Genomic DNA, 15,808 nt, shown 5'->3' on the forward strand with positions numbered 1-15,808 from the left:
CGGGCCAACACGGCCAGACTTACCTTTCCTGTGTTTGCAAAGCCTGCTAGCTGACTAGCCTCCGTCCTGTCCTCAAAGGCTTCTCTCAGCTGCCCTCCTCCAGCTGGTCTAATTTCAGTCATGTTCAGACTGATTCTACTGGCAACAAAGAGCTGTGTTGGAAAGAACTGGGCTATGTTCACTCATGCCCTGACAGCGTGGAGCCCCTCACAGCCTGCACACATTGTTCCTAGTCACAACTATGGCCCCGCCCACGAGGAGCCAATGAAACCATCTCTGAAGGCAGCATGGCGTCCTGTGCCTCGGGGCCAGGAGCTGGCATTCCTGGTGCGGAGACTCCCTTCCTCACTCTAGGCCTTAGTTTCAGTGATGGAGTAGGGGCTGTCTGCATGGGGGATGGGAGAGCAGGGGAGGACTTTAGGGGATGGACTATACCTGCACCTGTAACCTGAGCTAGGAAAGGGGGGTCGGAGGTCAACACTTTTTGCAAGGAAGGGGCCGGCAGGAGGGGGTTAGTTTCAGTTTGGGTTTGTGGCTGGGTGGTTGGAATTCAGGGTATCCTAAGCTGGGACCCAAGCACCCTGAAAGCCCAGAAGGACTCAATTGAGGGGTCTTGACTGTGCCTGCAAGCTCTGCTGTAGCCTGCGTTCCTGTTGTCCAATAAACCTTCTGTTTTACTGGCTGGCTGAGAGTCACTGAGAGTCCCAGGAAGAGGGGTGCAGGGCCGGACCCCCCCACACTCCATGACAGTTTCCCGCTGCTGTAGCAGCGAGATCATGTTTGCCCACGTTGGGGAAGTGGGGCGCCAGCTGTACAGCGCTGTATGTGACGATGTTGTCACCTGCCTGAGCCACAAGAGAGGAGCAGTTGAGTGGCACTGAAGCAATGGGTTAAATTCAGAGTGGTTGTGCGAGGTGATGTAAGACTTGCAGCCACGCACTGGGCCGAGCAGCTGTGAGGTGCATGCTCAGGAGCTGGTGAAGGTGTGAGTGAAAGGAAGCGGGGGAGGGGGTGGCTAGTGTTGAATTTTGCACCTTTTACACCGTCTTAGGGTTTGGGGTTTTGAGTTCCTGTCTGGCCCCTCAGCTTGTGAGTTATGTCACCCCCGCCCCCTCCCTGGGTGATGTAGCAGGGATATGGGTAGGAATCCGGGGTGATGAGCTATGCACAGAGAGAGGTGACTTGTCCCCTCTTGCAATCCCTCTGGACTCACCGGCTTGGGCCGGGTATCTAATCCCCACCTTGCTCCAGCCATGGTGGCTCCAGGGTGCTCTGGGAGGCTGCAGGGCATCAAGGGAAGGCTTCTGCCTCGGCCCCTTTGTGAGATAGTGGAAGGCTGGCTGGGTGAGTTGCTCCAGCCGCACTCTCCAGACTGTGTTCGGTGCAACGCCCTCCCCGTGACAGGGGTGTGGAACAAACCAAACAAGCAAAGGTTACAGCAGCAGTTCAGTCAACAGCAGCCTGCAAGGGAGAAAGGCTCCCAGGTGCTGAGCACCACCACCGCCTGCAGGAGCCCAGCCCAGGAGGAGGAGCTGGGAGGCTTTTTGCTCTGGAATCAACAGAAGAGGCTACAGCCAGCATGGACACAACGAGTGGAGGGAACAACGTGTCAGCGCTGTCCAACGACAAGGTACCAACCCACACGCACGAACCAGGGCCATAGAAACCCCAGCAAAATCACAGGTGCTCTGCACACCCTCACCAGCTCAGTGGAAGCCAGCAGGTCACCTCCCCATGCACTGAACAGTATGTCCAGCGTAGATGGGCTCAGGGGACACTCCTGGATCCACACGAGAACTGAGCGCCTGCAGGGAGGTGGATCTGATGTATTTCCCAGCTGCACAGTGCATGCTGTAGGACTCCCCCTCGTGCTGTGTGGAAGATGATTGATTGTGTTTCCTCTCTGGAACTGAGCTGCATTTCTCAGAGGCTGTAGCTTATGCTCTGTGCCTGTCAATCTAGCTCTTTCTTACCAGGATTCAGCTGTTCTATCCTCCGAATGAGTTGTAGGATGGCCTGTCTCTCCAGGAGCTTTAGTTGTCTCTGTCTGAGTCATTCAACCCCATCTGTCTCTTCATGGCTCATTTTCTCTCCATCTGTAACTGGGGGAAGCGGTACTGTTTGGGGGGGGCACACGGTGCCAGACGCAGCGTTTCAGAGAGGCAATGTAGCCAGAAGCTGCTCTCGGGAACTCCCCATTCCCAGGCTGCTGTGACCCACACGAGGCAGAGGGAAAGGATTCTGTATGACCCAGCGGTGCTGGCCAGGGAGCATCCCATGGGCTGAGGCTAAAGCGAGGCTGCTCCTCCCCTTACAGCAACCAGCCATCTCCCCTGTTAGCAGGGGAGGGGGGCTGCACCCCGGTCTGGGAATGAGGGGGAGCAAACTCCAGAGCAGGGCTTCTTGCTGGTCTCCCAGAGACACTGAAGGGAGAATCAAGCACCTTTTGCTCCTCTCTCTCTCACACCCTGGCAAACACTTTGTGCTGTTCTCCTGAGCTAGCCTGGCAGAAGCCAGCGAAACCCCACCCAGGATACTGGTAGGACAGGGTACCAGAGCCAAATCACCACCCCCACCGACTCCTCTTCAGGGGCACACAGTGAGTGCAGAAGGTAAAGACCTTCTCCGGCCAAGCTCCTGAGGCCAGGGCAGGATTGTTCCCTATTCCGGCCCGTTATCCTGCTTAGCTTGGGTGTCCCTTTGCTGGGAGACTAGCACACCCCAGGATCATCAGATCAGTTTCCCCAGGCCTGCTGTTAACGGCAGAGCATCAGGCACGAATAGTGTCTGGTCCTACTTGTGCTGCTGTCTAAGGAGAGTCTGGGAGAAGTCGCCAGGTTTCTCTGACAGCTCCTGGAGCTGGTTGAAAAATACCAGATGATGCCTTGTGTGAGATCCAGATTTAAAAAAAACCACCCTACAAAAGCCTTGTTTTCTAAGACAGTTTCAGTGTAAAACAAACCAAACCCCAAAACAAAACCAATGACCCCTCCCCCACCCCAACCCAACCCATCGGGTATTTTTAAGCCAAGAACTCAAGGCTTTACTGGGAAAAAAAAACTGGTTCTACCCACCCAACCAGACTCGTTTTTTTTAATTCTGTCTGAAAATCCATTTTCCATCACCCCACCTTTAGCCAGCTCCCTGGCAGCATTACAAGCCAGCCGGTGAGCGTCCTCGCCCGCAGCAATGCATGCCCCCGCATGGACTCTGCACCCAGCTTGTAACACGCACTGCTCCGTGTTTGCGATGTTAAACCAGGGTCTTTTCTGCCTATTTTCTAGTATGTCCCTGCTGGAAGTTAGAGCCCCTTCCTCCCTGTCTCTGGCTGTTTACACTGCTGAGTGGAATGGAGCCTGCCCAGGGTTCAATGTCTTGCTCTGTTCCACTGACAAACAGTTGGCTCAGCTGGGGCAAGTTCCCTGCTGGTGACCTGGCTGGGAGGGTCGAGGGGTCTCGGGTGGCCAAGCGCTGCTGCCAGGCGAAGTGGGGTGCTCGCTGAGCAGTGGAGGGCAGAGCCTTGGCTTGCACTGGCGAGGAATTGAATCAAGGCCACCGGACACGTGATTAACCCGCCGTCATCTCCCTTTCTTCTTTTAGATCTTTGTGCTGACTCGCGTCTACCTGGTGGCCTCATCTCTGAGGTGGGTCCGCTTACCTGAGGCCTGTCCCAAGCCCTGCTGGAGTCAGGATAGGCAAGGGCCAATGTGGATGCACTTTGCTCCTGGCCACTTGCCGAGCTCTTTCCCCTGGTAGCCCCCATGCTAGCTGCTGCCCCCCTTCTGTGGGAAGATAATGTAAGAGCTCAGGTATCTGCATCATCGAGGCCTCTGCCCATCCCTACACTAGAGACACATGCAGGATGGAGCCAGGTTCTGGGGGTGCTCTCAGGTAGCCAGGCAGTGCCAGTGCAGGTCCCAAGCCATAGTGATACCTTTGGGGTCTGACCCTGCATGCTCCTGCATCCAGCTTGCACGGTCATTTGGGATGCATTATCCCCAGCTCCAGGGTTTTTCCCCTCATCCTGTCCAGTCTTGTCCACAGTGGCAGGGGACTGTGGAATCCACCTTTCCTTCTGGAGACCACTACGTCCCCTAACATCCCAGGGCCCCTCTGGAAGCCACCAATGGTCATTGTCATCTCCACTGTGGAGGTAAGTGAGCAGCCTACGGCAGGGCTTGTGTCAAGGTTGCTGGTGCATGAATCCACCAGCAGGAGGCAGCAGTCCAGTGGGAAGCCATCTCCCTCAGTGCTTTTCCGTTGCCATATGCCAGCTCCTTTCCAGTGCCCACTGTCCCGTGGCTCTTCTCTCTGTGCAGTCTAGGAACCAACGTGAGCCCCACTGCAGCAGGGAGCGCAGGCACCTGGACTCCAGCCCCCCAAGTGACCAGGATGGAGAGAGATTGGGACGTTACGGGCTGGGAGGCAGGAGGGTTCTGAAGTCTGATCCTGTTCCCAGTTCAGAAACCAGCTGCTGGTAACTCACATGAGCGCCTTGCACTTCAGATATCCCAGCCGGGAGCCTGGGTGCAAAGTGGGGACCTTCCCGAGCCCCAGACTTGTGTCCGAGCCCAGGCTCAAGGAGAGGTTAAAGGGATGTTAGCTGTGCTGTGTGCAGACTGATCGATGGACACCATGCATGGCTGGCTGTGTGCGATGGAGACTAACCAGTGGCTGTATTTCCATTTCAGCCTCGTCGGCAGCAGCTCGGTCCTTGCTGTAGCCACAATCAGGGGGAGGTGCTTCCACAGCCAGGTCTGTTGCAGACTCGAGACTCCCTGGATTTTTAGAGAAGTGGAGAGTGTGCGATCTCACGGGGCAGTTCATGCCCAAGGGGTTTTAATCTTGCCCCATAATAGACCATCCTAATCCCATGGCCAGTTCACTGTAGCCCTGGCCAACCCTGGAATACCCATTTCTTTGGATCTGTGTTTCCTGGTGTTTAGCTGGAGCAGCTGCGGATCATGGGGAAAACCCCATAATCCATGGGGTTTTCAGAGCCCCTGCTACCAGACTGCGTGCGTTCACCCTGACACCAGGCAGGAGCTGGTCAGATGACTCTCTGCGTGGGACTCAGTGAGGTGGCTGCTTCTAAGGGCAGTCTTGAGAGATCGGTGATGGCCCAGTCCGTTTGGGTCGGGGAAAGGAGGAGCGGGGCAACAGCTGCCCTAGGCCGGCCTGCCCCATGGCTTGGTCAGCCCAGCAGGAGCGTTTGCTTTGCGTGCTCATTGGTTGCTGGAATTACAGGCTGGCTGCAGCACCGAATTCATGCCAGCTCTCCTTGGCCTGTTCCCTCCCGCCTCCGGGCACAGGGGTAGCATGAGGAAGAGGGCACAAGTGGGAGGAGATGGAGTGCTAGGCCAGGAGGGCATCACCTTCAGGGGAGGGCAGAGAAGCTCTGGACCACACACCATGTGGAGCAAGGGAGACTGATAGGTGCTGGGGAGGGAGAGAGACAGGGGAAAAGGGGCTGCTCCCTGCTGGCAGCATTGTCCCTAACGAACCTTGTTGCCTTCCCCATAGCTGCGCCCCCTCTTCCTGCTGTCCCTGGCAGACTTCCTGGCTGCCTTGGTGCTGATCATCACGGCTTCCATCCAGCTCCTTCCAGCCCAGCTCTTTGTCCTGGCTTACGAGTTCTGCCCCTACGGCCTGATGCTGGCCATGGTGAGCACAGATGGGGGTGGGGGTGCGATTGCACGGGGGTCGACATGTGGGCTGGGGCTGGCGATGATTGTGCCCTGCTCAAAAATCGCTGCTGCTGCTGTTTCTCTAGAAGCCGCGTCCCCTGGTAGAGCTGCAGATTGGAACTGTTAGTGCGGTGGGTGCGTCAGGCTGCCTCTGCACATGGTGTGCTGAGCTGTGCTCTCCACTCTGGGAGTATTAGAGCCCTCACAGGCAGGGGCCAGGCCAGGATTGTTCCCAGGATGGAGATTCAACCCCTGCCCTGGGGAGACGGTGCCACACCTCAGCCCTTCACCTGCCCCAGGTGCAGCGCTCACCCAGCACCCCAGGGCGATGCAGCTCTGCTCCCTCCCTGGGCTTTATGGCTCCAGAGCCCTCCCATGGTGATGCCAGTGGAAGTGGGGTTTCCTTCCGCCTCTGTTGACGACACTGGCCTAGGTCGCCTGAATCAGAACCAGCCCTGGGCCTCCAGCCCTTACCCGCTCCACCCTGCCCCAGCCGCTTTCTCCTGCTACTTTACCCTCAGCCCTTCCTGTGAGGCGTGTCCTCCCTTCCCTGGCAGCCAACCCCTTGCTCACTGTCTCCTACTCCACCTGCCTGCAGGGCCTCTGGGTTTGAGTGCCACTCAGCAATTCACAGAGCCCTGGCGTGCCAGCCACAGGAGCCCCTGGGACCCAAAACCACCCTCAATGCCTTAACGGGCCGGCCCCAGTAACGGCGACTGATGGGGCCTGCTCTCAAGGGGGCCAGCCTGCTCTGCTCGCCCTGGGTTGAAGGGCTTCCGGACAGTTTTGACTCCACGTGACCATGTCTTTTCCAAGCCCGTTTGAGCCAATGGCTCAACTGAGATTTCAGGAGCCACGGTCGCATGTGGGTTACTGCAGTCCAGGCATGGGACACCTGCTGCCCTTTGCACTGGGGTGGTAGCCACTGGCTCCTGTAGCTCTGGGGGAAGAACCATGTTTTCGAGCCTGTTGTGAGTGCTAAGTCTGAGCCCACATGGATCCTCTGAGCTAACCTGTGGGGGTGGGGGACGTGTCTCGGGGACGTGGTCATGTGTTATTAGAGGAGCCGGGGACCACTGCGTGGCTGAGCCTGTTGGCTACCGCAGGCCTGTTCTGTGCCACGGCCTGCCCAGATCCAGCTCCGCTACCGGGAGCACGTGGAACCCACTCGTCAGCGCGTCACGTGGCCGTGCTGGTGGGAATCCGTTTTGGGCCCCGCTATGGAGCCTGGCTGGTGAGGTCAGGCTGTGGCTACTCATGTGCTCAGCTCCAGATGGTCCTGGTTTGAACCCGTGTGTGTCAGCCAAGATGGCTGCCATCAGCCCCTGCTGTGCAGCATGGCTGGAAAGCCACGAGGGAGGCCCCAGTAAGAGCCTTTGTGGGGATGGATGTGGCGGGTGTGAGGTTCGTGCCCAGGTGCTGGTTCCTTTCCCCTCCTCTGACATGCTGGAGTCGTGGTGGTGTCGTTACCAGACTGGACAAAGCTCACATCCCCTGGGGTTATTGGGAGCAGCGCTGACACCAGGACCCTAGGCATGGAGAAGGCAGGAAAGGCTAGTGGGAATGGGGGCCCAGCGGGGCTCCTGGGTCACCCTGGAAGCCTGCAGGTGGGATTGTTGTTGGGTGTGACCCTCAGTTTCTCTCTTGCTCAGATGTTCTATGCCATCTCCTTCCTGATGGTCATTGTCTATGCGTACGAGGTGAACCACACCATCCGTGGCTGGAGAGTGACGCACGAGACAGCTCTGCAGGTAGGGGCTGACCAGGCCTTCCTTCTTCTGCTGTAATGCCTGAGGCGGTCCTTCTCTCCCACCGGGCACAACCAGGCCAGGGGCCAGATGGAGCTGCTGGTGGCAGCTCCTCAGAAGACCAGACACACACCACTGGGGAACCAGAGAGACAAACGGGCGGAAGAGTTACACCACATGCCTCCAGGCAGGGACAGGCTGTGCCGTGAGCGTCCCTCAGACCTGCCAGCCCCTGGCCCTGGCCTGAGATTGGGGGGTGGTGCTGTGGTCACCCACCTACACCTTGGTAGGGGAGGAAAGGGAGCAGGATGGGCCACAAGCTCCTAGCCAGGTTGCTCAGCAGCAAGTAGGTCTTGGTGTTCTCTAGCTGGCAGCGGGTTACCTTGGCGCCCTGGCTAGTAGTGGGTGTTGTGTCAATGGGACGGGAACAGTGGCAAGCGGGTGCCTGGGGCAGCCTGTTCCCTATTCTACCATGTGTGTATTGTAATGTGATGCCCACATCCCCGGGCACAGCACTGGGCCCCCAGCTCGCCTTCTGGTGGCCCCTGGGGGCCCGGGCTGCTCTGAGAATGGTCAGCCAGAGCGAGTGGTTCAGAGACGCACCCACGCAAGTGCAGAGCAGCAGCTTTTGGGACCCCAGGTGGTCCCCTCCTACATGGTTTTAATGCTACTGTTAAGGGCTGCACATTCCTGCGAGTCCCATGGGACAATAGGCCCCGTCTCTGGACCCGGCTCTGCGCTAGACGCTCCAATTTCAGTATCCAGGCCTCATCTCTAGCCCTGTGGTGAGGCTGCGGCCCTTTCTGACCCAGCTCTTCTCCGCTGCAGGAGAGAAGCAGGTGCATGGAGAGGGCGCAGCACTGCCTGCCCTACATCCTGGCCTGGTAGGTGCTGCCCCGCTGGGCTTCTTTGATTTGTGGGTTTGGATTGGTACAAAGCTGTGCGCCCCAGGCCCCCCCTCACTGCCCTTCAGGCCTGTGAGCAGTGACCAGTGCGGTACAGCCGCAGGGCCTGCGGGACACCTGCCCGCGCTGTCTGGCTCTTGCCAGCATCACCTGTTTCGGGGAAGCCACATGCTGTCCTGGCTCACAGCTCCAGGCAAGGGCGTCCCGCATTCCCCTCCTGGCTCCGCCACGGCTGTGCAGCCTGGCCTGGGGGAAGTGACCAGCATAACACAGCCCCAGTCTGACTAGTGACTGCAGCTCCCTCGGCCTCAGGGTCCCCATCTCTAATGCAGGGTCAGAGGTGGTGCCCTGGGAGCCCCAGCTGGGATGTGCTGTCGCCTTTGCAACCTGGGGCCAGGCACAGCCTTCCCAGTGCATGGGGCGACTCCCCGCCGCATGCCCAGGCTCTCACGCTCTTCCTTTCCCCTCCCCGTCTGTCTCTGCCAAGGCTGCTCCCCGTCCTCACGTTTCTGGGCCAGCTGCTGTTCAGAGGCACGTCGGTGAGAGACATCGCTCCCATGTCCCTCGAATCCGTCATGCCCCATACAGCCAACCTCTCCCGAGGGGCCGACAGCCTGTACTGCTCCAGGTAGCGCTTCGGTCCCTTCGCAGCAGCAGCCGGCCCCTTCTCTCTTCCAGCAGCCTGAGCCTCCCCCAGGAAGGCCCCACAGAGCCTTCGGCTGCCTCTTGTTCTGAACTTGACAGCGGGCTCTGGGGCTGGGACTGTTACTCCCAGGTCTGTGCAGAAGTGAGCAGGCCCAGTCCATAGTGATCCTGAGCCAAGGGTTGTGACACTAGCTCCAAGTCTTGCCCCTGCAGGTCTCCCTGAGTCCCACCTCGCAACCAGGTGAGGTGGGGCCCAGCAGCAGGGCTCAGGGCAGGATGCCCAACTCCCCTGGCACTGTAGAACCGCAGCTGCAGTGACAGCTGGATCCTTGAAAGCTGCTCCAGCCATGCCTGCTGCTGAAGAGCTGTTCGGCTGCTGGAGCCTGTCACTGAACTCTGCCAGCATCAGCTCGTGCCCTGGAGAGAGGTGCCCTGAACAAGGCCCTGCGCTCTGGGGCACGGCGCTGGTACATGGCCTTGGCAGGCAGACTGCACCGCCGTGATGGGAGCTCCCCCTTCCGAACATGCTGAGATGGTGCTGGGAGCCAGCGCCACTTACACAGCAATGTGCTTTCAGCTGCCTGATCCTCATCCACCGCTCCCAGGACGTCTGCTATAAGGTGAGAGCTCCCCGGCCTCTGCTTCCTCCACCTCCCTTTTCTTGAGCAGCACCCGGGTGCCAGAAAGCCTCAGCCTGGCTCAGAAGCTCTCCCAGGCAGCAGCTGTTTCCAGCCAGCTGCACCATTGCTCATGGCTGTTACCCTCCTGCGGGGGCTGGGGTGGTGGGGACTGTCCTTACTGGGTAACCAGTGCCCATTGCTTCCCCTCCCGGCCGCCCACCATTCTAGCCATGGGGCAGCTCTCCCGCCCCCTGCTGCCAGCTGGGCCCAAGGGGAAGATGGAGCTGGGAGGTTGGGGTTAGGGTGCAAGACAGGCAAAGGGCAGGGGGTGGAGGAGGGAAGGCTCATGCCCCAGCAGGGTCCTCTGTTAAGAACGGAAACTTCGGCTCCTCTGAGAGGCCTGGCTGCAGCTCTGGGCCCAGCCGTGTGTGTCCTGGCCTGGGCCCAAGGGAGCCGTGCCGGGCTGAGCCCCCCCGCTCGCTGCCACAAGAAGTAAGACGCGGTGCCTGGCAGGGGAGGGGGCAGCAGAAAGCCCCAGGCAGCCGCCTCACGGCGCTTTTCCTGTGGCTCCCAGGACGTGGGCGGGAAGGACACGGGCCTGGAGATGAAAATCCTCTTCTTCGTGTACCTGCTGCTGGTGCCCAGCTGCAGCGCGGTGAGCACCTGCCTGCGTAGCCTGGAGTGTGAGCAAGGGGCTGGGGGGAGCGAGTGTGCGTGCGGCGCGGGTGAGTGTGCGTGCGGCGGGGGGGGAGAGCGAGTGTACGTGCACCTGTTGAACGGCGTGGGGGGGGTGAGTGTGCGTGCGGTGGGGGGGGAGCGAGTGTGCGTGTGGTGGGGGGGAGCGAGTGTGCGTGCGGCCCGGGGGGGGGAGCGAGTGTGCGTGCGCCAGCTGAACGGTGTGGGGGGGGTGAGTGTGCGTGCGGCGGGGGGGGAGCGAGTGTGCGTGCGGCGGGGGGGGGGGAGAGCGAGTGTGCGTGCGCCAGCTGAACGGTGTGGGGGGGTGAGTGTGCGTGCGGTGGGGGGGAGCGAGTGTGCGTGCGGCGGGGGGGGAGAGCGAGTGTACGTGCACCTGTTGAACAGCGTGGGGGGGTGAGTGTGCGTGCGGTGGGGGGGAGCGAGTGTGCGTGCGGCCCGGGGGGGGGAGCGAGTGTGCGTGCGCCAGCTGAACGGTGTGGGGGGGTGAGTGTGCGTGCGGTGGGGGGGAGCGAGTGTGCGTGCGGCGGGGGGGAGAGCGAGTGTACGTGCACCTGTTGAACAGCGTGGGGGGGTGAGTGTGCGTGCGGTGGGGGGGGAGCGAGTGTGCGTGCGGTGGGGGGGGAGCGAGTGTGCGTGCGCCAGTTGAACGGCGTGGGGGTGGGGAGCGAGTGTGCGTGCGCCAGTTGAACGGCGCGGGGGGGAGCGAGTGTGCGTGCGCCTGTTGAACGGCGTGAGGGGGGTGAGTGTGCGTGCGCCAGTTGAACGGCGTGAGGGGGGTGAGTGTGCGTGCGCCAGTTGAACGGCATGGGGGGGGAGCGAGTGTGCGTGCGCCTGTTGAACGGCGTGGGGGGGGTGAGTGTGCGTGCGCCAGTTGAACGGCGTGGGGGGGTGAGTGTGCGTGCGCCGGTTGAACGGCATGGGGGGGGAGCGAGTGTGCGTGCGCCAGTTGAACGGCGTGGGGGGGGTGAGTGTGCGTGCGCCGGTTGAACGGCATGGGGGGGAGCGAGTGTGCGTGCGCCAGTTGAATGGCGCGGGGGTGGGGAACGAGTGTGCGTGCGCCAGTTGAACGGCGTGGGGGGGTGAGTGTGCGTGCGCCAGTTGAACGGCGTGGGGGGGTGAGTGTGCGTGCGCCAGCTGAACGGCGCGGGGGTGGGGAGCGAGTGTGCGTGCGCCAGTTGAACGGTGTGGGGGGGGTGAGTGTGCGTGCGCCAGTTGAATGCGCGGGGGTGGGGAGCGAGTGTGCGTGCGCCAGTTGAACGGCGCGGGGGGGGTGAGTGTGCGTGCGCCAGTTGAATGGCGCGGGGGTGGGGAGCGAGTGTGCGTGCGCCAGTTGAACGGTGTGGGGGGGGTGAGTGTGCGTGCGCCAGTTGAATGCGCGGGGGTGGGGAGCGAGTGTGCGTGCGCCAGTTGAACGGCGCGGGGGGGGTGAGTGTGCGTGCGCCAGCTGAACGGTGTGGGGGGGTGAGTGTGCGTGCGCCAGTTGAACGGCGCGGGGGTGGGGAGCGAGTGTGCGTGCGCCAGTTGAACGGCGCGGGGGGGTAAGTGTGCGTGCGCCAGCTGAACGGCGCTGTCTGTCAGTTCCTCTACTGCAGAGTGAAGCTCTGGTGCAGGAGGAGCAATGAGGTGCGGTTGCTGAACATGGAGAATGACGGTTTCGCCAGCAGGAACATCCAGAGCGTGTGCAAAATTTCTCGCTGCTTCCAGCTGGTTTTCCTGATCTGCTGGACACCAGGTGAGTTGCTCCTACTAGATCAAGACTGATGACTGGTCCTCTCTTCTGTGTGCACCATGATCCCTTCACAGTGCAATCAAGTGCAAACGTGTAGCCTCTCACACACCCTCCCCCTCCGCCAACATTTGGTCCGACTTTTCTCCACGCCCCCATGAGATCCCTGTGCCGAGAACGATACGTGTGTTCAGGGCTAGTGCTGCCATTTAGGCGATCTAGGCCGTCGCCTAGGGCACCAGGATTTGGGAGGGCGGCATTTCGGCGGCAGGGGGTCCTTCCGTGCTCTGGGTCGTCGTCAGCAATTCTGCGGCGTGTCCTTCACTTGCTCCAGGACCCGCTGCCGACGTGCCCCGAAGACTGGGAGCGCGGAAGGACACCTCCCCCACCGCAGAATTGCCACCAACGACTTGGAGCGCGGAAGGACCCCCCCCTAGGGCGCCAAAAACCCTGGCACCGCTCCTGCTTGTGTTCAGGGAGAGGCTGAGGAGCAGGAGTCAGGCTGGCTATAGCAACGGTGCGGGCAGCAATCCTGGGTCTGGCTGAGGAGAAGTAGAAGGGTCTGGCCTGAGGAGATGTTAGAATATCAGGGTTGGAGAGACCTCAGGAGGTATCTAGTCCAACCCCCTGCTCAAAGCAGGATCAATGCTCTGTGCTTTAAGCATCAGCTTTGAAGTCTCTGGCTTCCCTAGAAACACAGAACTCCAGTTCCTTCTGGGTTGGCTCAGCTCCTCCTCCCCCTCCCAGCTAGACCAGTTGAATACCATACATTTCAGTGGGTGGTGGCTTTTTCAGACGAGCCCTTAATCTTTTGTGCAGGTGCCCAGGAGCAGGACAGCCAGTTTCCTCTCCCCGCTACAGGCTGCCTGGCTTCCACTTTGGAAGGGGCTGCACATTCCCAGTGTAGCTGTGTGCGTACAGAAGCACTGGTAAATCATGTGGGGACCCACCCTCAGGGGAAAGATGCTGGACAAACATCAGCTGAGGCTTAGGGGCAAAGGCAGCAGCACTCCCAGGGCTGCGTGTTAAAGGCAGGTGCAGAAGCAAATGGCAAGAGAGATGAGCAGAATAAAGCCATGACTACACATTCCTTTGTTTCTGTCCACAGCTTTCCTGCTCAGCATCCTCTCCTTCACCAGCATCGAGCCCACCTCCATCTTTGCACTGCATGTTGCCATGGTAAGGAAGTCTCTTGCCGCTTAGATTGTGAGTTTGTTAGGGGAAGGACTGTCTTTGGATGAGTTTTGCACAGTGCCCAGCATGATGGGGCCCTGACTGGGGACCTGTATATGCTCCCACCAGCCAAGTACTGGGAGTGCAGAATGATCAATGGCCAGTGGAAAGGGAGGGAAGTGAACCAGCATGCAGACAGCAGGGGTTGCTTCTGTTACAGCTCCACGGTGCCTGTGCATCTGCTTCCTCTGTGTGCCTGTAGCACTCAGGTGCTGACAAGGCAGGTTCTTCTCTGCTAGTGTAACCCACACACCTCCTGGGTGTGGGGTTCTGTCCCATCTAGTGGCCTAAAGACCACTTAGCGAGAGAGAGAAAATGAGTCTGCTCTACAGAGCGGGGTCTGTCAGTGTTATGCTAGGCAATGCGGGTGCATGGGTGGAGGGGGCAGGCACTGCTCCATGCACATGGCACAGTGGCCCCTGCACAGTGAAATGAAATAAACCATCTCCAAGGGCCAGACGAGTTCTGCTGGGGCTACCAAAATGTAAATAAATGGCCCTATGAAATACAGGCCACTGGCTTGAGGGGAGCGATTCCATGGCCCGGCCCGGCTCAGCTCAGCACCTTTGCTCTTTCCTGCTGCCTCTCCTGGCTGTTGGTGCAAAGTCTTTTGCTAACCCTGCCAGTGGGAGGCCGGGTCAGTCTTGCTTTCCTTGGCATCCTGGCTGTGGCAGGAGGAAGCTCCTCTGTTTCCATCACTCCTTTGTCAGTTGGTTACGCAGTCATCTAACTTTCCACTTTCTGTCATGGACTCTGTTGGGAGAGGAGCTGCCTGCCTCTCCCTGGACATGGAGGCCTGCAGAGCAGAGGGCAATGGCCCTGCAGTGCAGAAATGGCACAGTCGCAAGAGGAGTTCATAAAAGTGCTGCTCTCCCTCTCTTGCAGGCCCTGACCATGTCCCTCCAAGGGCTCCTGCACAGTTTGGTCTATGGCTGGCTGCGGCAGAATTTCCGCCAGGAGGCTCTGGGGGAGACGCTCCCCTTGAGATACTACCCCGGCCTCAAAGCCTTCTACGATGAATCATTTGGGGTTGAGTGCTAGGAGAGTGCCTGCATCGTTCTCTACTGTTCCTGGGCCCCAAGTCTGCAGCAGCTGATGGGCATGACCCAGCTTCTCTCCTCACTGGGGGCTGGTCCCCCTGGGCACTGCACCAGGCAACAGTTAGGTAGTAAGGAATCAGCCCTGTACTGACTTTGTGGTGCAGCCTTCCTGGAAAACAGGGACCTGCACTGATTTCACCACCCTCCTGGATTTTGAGAAATAACTTTGCAAACACAGAGTTATAGCCACACCTGCTCCTGGAAGCAAGCTGGCTGGGAAGCTGCTCCTAGTTAAAGTAGCAAAATCATTAGCAACTGTTGTGTGACCAACTGTGGTTTGCTTAAGGAGTGTTAAAGGCCCAGAGCTGATGCTGGCTGTAAGGGAGAAGAGGCCAAGATCTCACTCAAATTCCCTCCCCCATACACTACTGTCCTTCCCTCATCTCTAAAGTAGCTTCTGCAAAAGGCTGGGAGTGGCAGCCTCCCCTCAGCTCCCCAGTGAGGACTGTGGGGCTGCTCCAGGCCTCTGTGAGAGAGAAGGGAGCTTGCAGGAACCGTGGCTATCACTACAAGGCCACAGGACTTAGAGGAGAAGCTCCATGGAGCAATTCTCTTGCACAATTGATTGATTCCATTATCCGTGGGGCCTAGAGCCCCGGTCATGGAGCAGGACCCTGTCTGTTCCAGGCGCTGGACCCAGCTCTGAGTGCATTCGTGGCCTGGGAACTCACAGGGTCTCTTTCCAGTCTGTATTAATTCAAACAACATGGACAGAGATAATGGGGTGCAGAGAGCTCCCAAGAGGGATTTGGCATCCCCCCCACTACTGGCAGTGGAATCTTGTGACTGGCCAGAGGAGGCAGGAGAGCTTGCTTGGCCCTCAATTGCCATCTTTACCCACTTGAGAATAAAAAACCTTAACCCTTTCTTCCCAAGCTGGCTTCACCTGTATTCCCTCCCCCAGCTCCTCACAGTGCTTTGTCTGGCAGAACCCCTCGCAGCGCTCAAAGGCGGCTGCTTAGCCGCTCCTCATCCTTCCTGCCCCAGGGTAAAACAAAACCCAGGCCTGGAGGGGCTCACCTCCTTTTCTGCTGGGGATGAAGGGGTTCTTGGCTAACGCCCCAGAACGAATACAGCTAACAGCCCTAGCAGCTCTTCTGCTCCCTCCTGTGTGCACTCAGGCTTCAGCCTTGTCAGCGTTAACCCCGCGTGCCCCCAGCTAGTTAAAAGCCAGACCAACCCTGTCTCATGTCTGGCCCTGCTGGTGGTGGCTCCCAGGGGCTAAAATTGCACCTCAGTGAACAGCAGCTGCTGGTTTGTACAGGCAGAGGAAGACAGCTGCCTTGCCTGTCCACAAGGCTGGTGCTGGAGCGGTGGTGACCTCTCGGAACTCTCCAGCCACATCTGGCTTTGAATGAGTCAGGCCTGACCCACATAGCAAACCAGCCTCATTGTGCCCAAATATTTATCCATGTGCTGTAAGGCCACCTTTCCATTCATTTCCACCC

The 15,808-nt window shown here is 59.4% G+C and overlaps 1 protein-coding gene across 2 annotated transcripts; it reads left to right on the forward strand.

Moving 5' to 3' along the window:
- The first annotated feature begins 636 nt into the window (after window positions 1-636).
- Window positions 637-15,226, forward strand: LOC127051193 (transmembrane protein 116-like). Of its 2 annotated transcripts, XM_050953178.1 has the most exons (12): window positions 1,505-1,630; window positions 3,601-3,644; window positions 4,692-4,755; window positions 5,524-5,664; window positions 7,340-7,438; window positions 8,264-8,319; window positions 8,828-8,968; window positions 9,563-9,605; window positions 10,180-10,260; window positions 11,880-12,033; window positions 13,136-13,206; window positions 14,146-15,226. In XM_050953178.1, the coding sequence occupies exons 1-12, from the start codon at window positions 1,580-1,582 to the stop codon at window positions 14,299-14,301; spliced, it is 1,101 nt and encodes a 366-aa protein (XP_050809135.1). In that variant the 5' UTR covers window positions 1,505-1,579; the 3' UTR covers window positions 14,302-15,226. The 2 variants fall into 2 exon arrangements, with proteins under 2 accessions (XP_050809125.1, XP_050809135.1); XM_050953168.1 differs by lacking the exon at window positions 3,601-3,644 and having other exon boundaries at window positions 637-1,630.
- The last annotated feature ends 582 nt before the right edge of the window (window positions 15,227-15,808 follow it).

Source organism: Gopherus flavomarginatus, chromosome 1 (assembly GCF_025201925.1).
Source record: "Gopherus flavomarginatus isolate rGopFla2 chromosome 1, rGopFla2.mat.asm, whole genome shotgun sequence".
In the NCBI taxonomy this organism is placed as follows: Eukaryota; Metazoa; Chordata; order Testudines; family Testudinidae; genus Gopherus; species Gopherus flavomarginatus.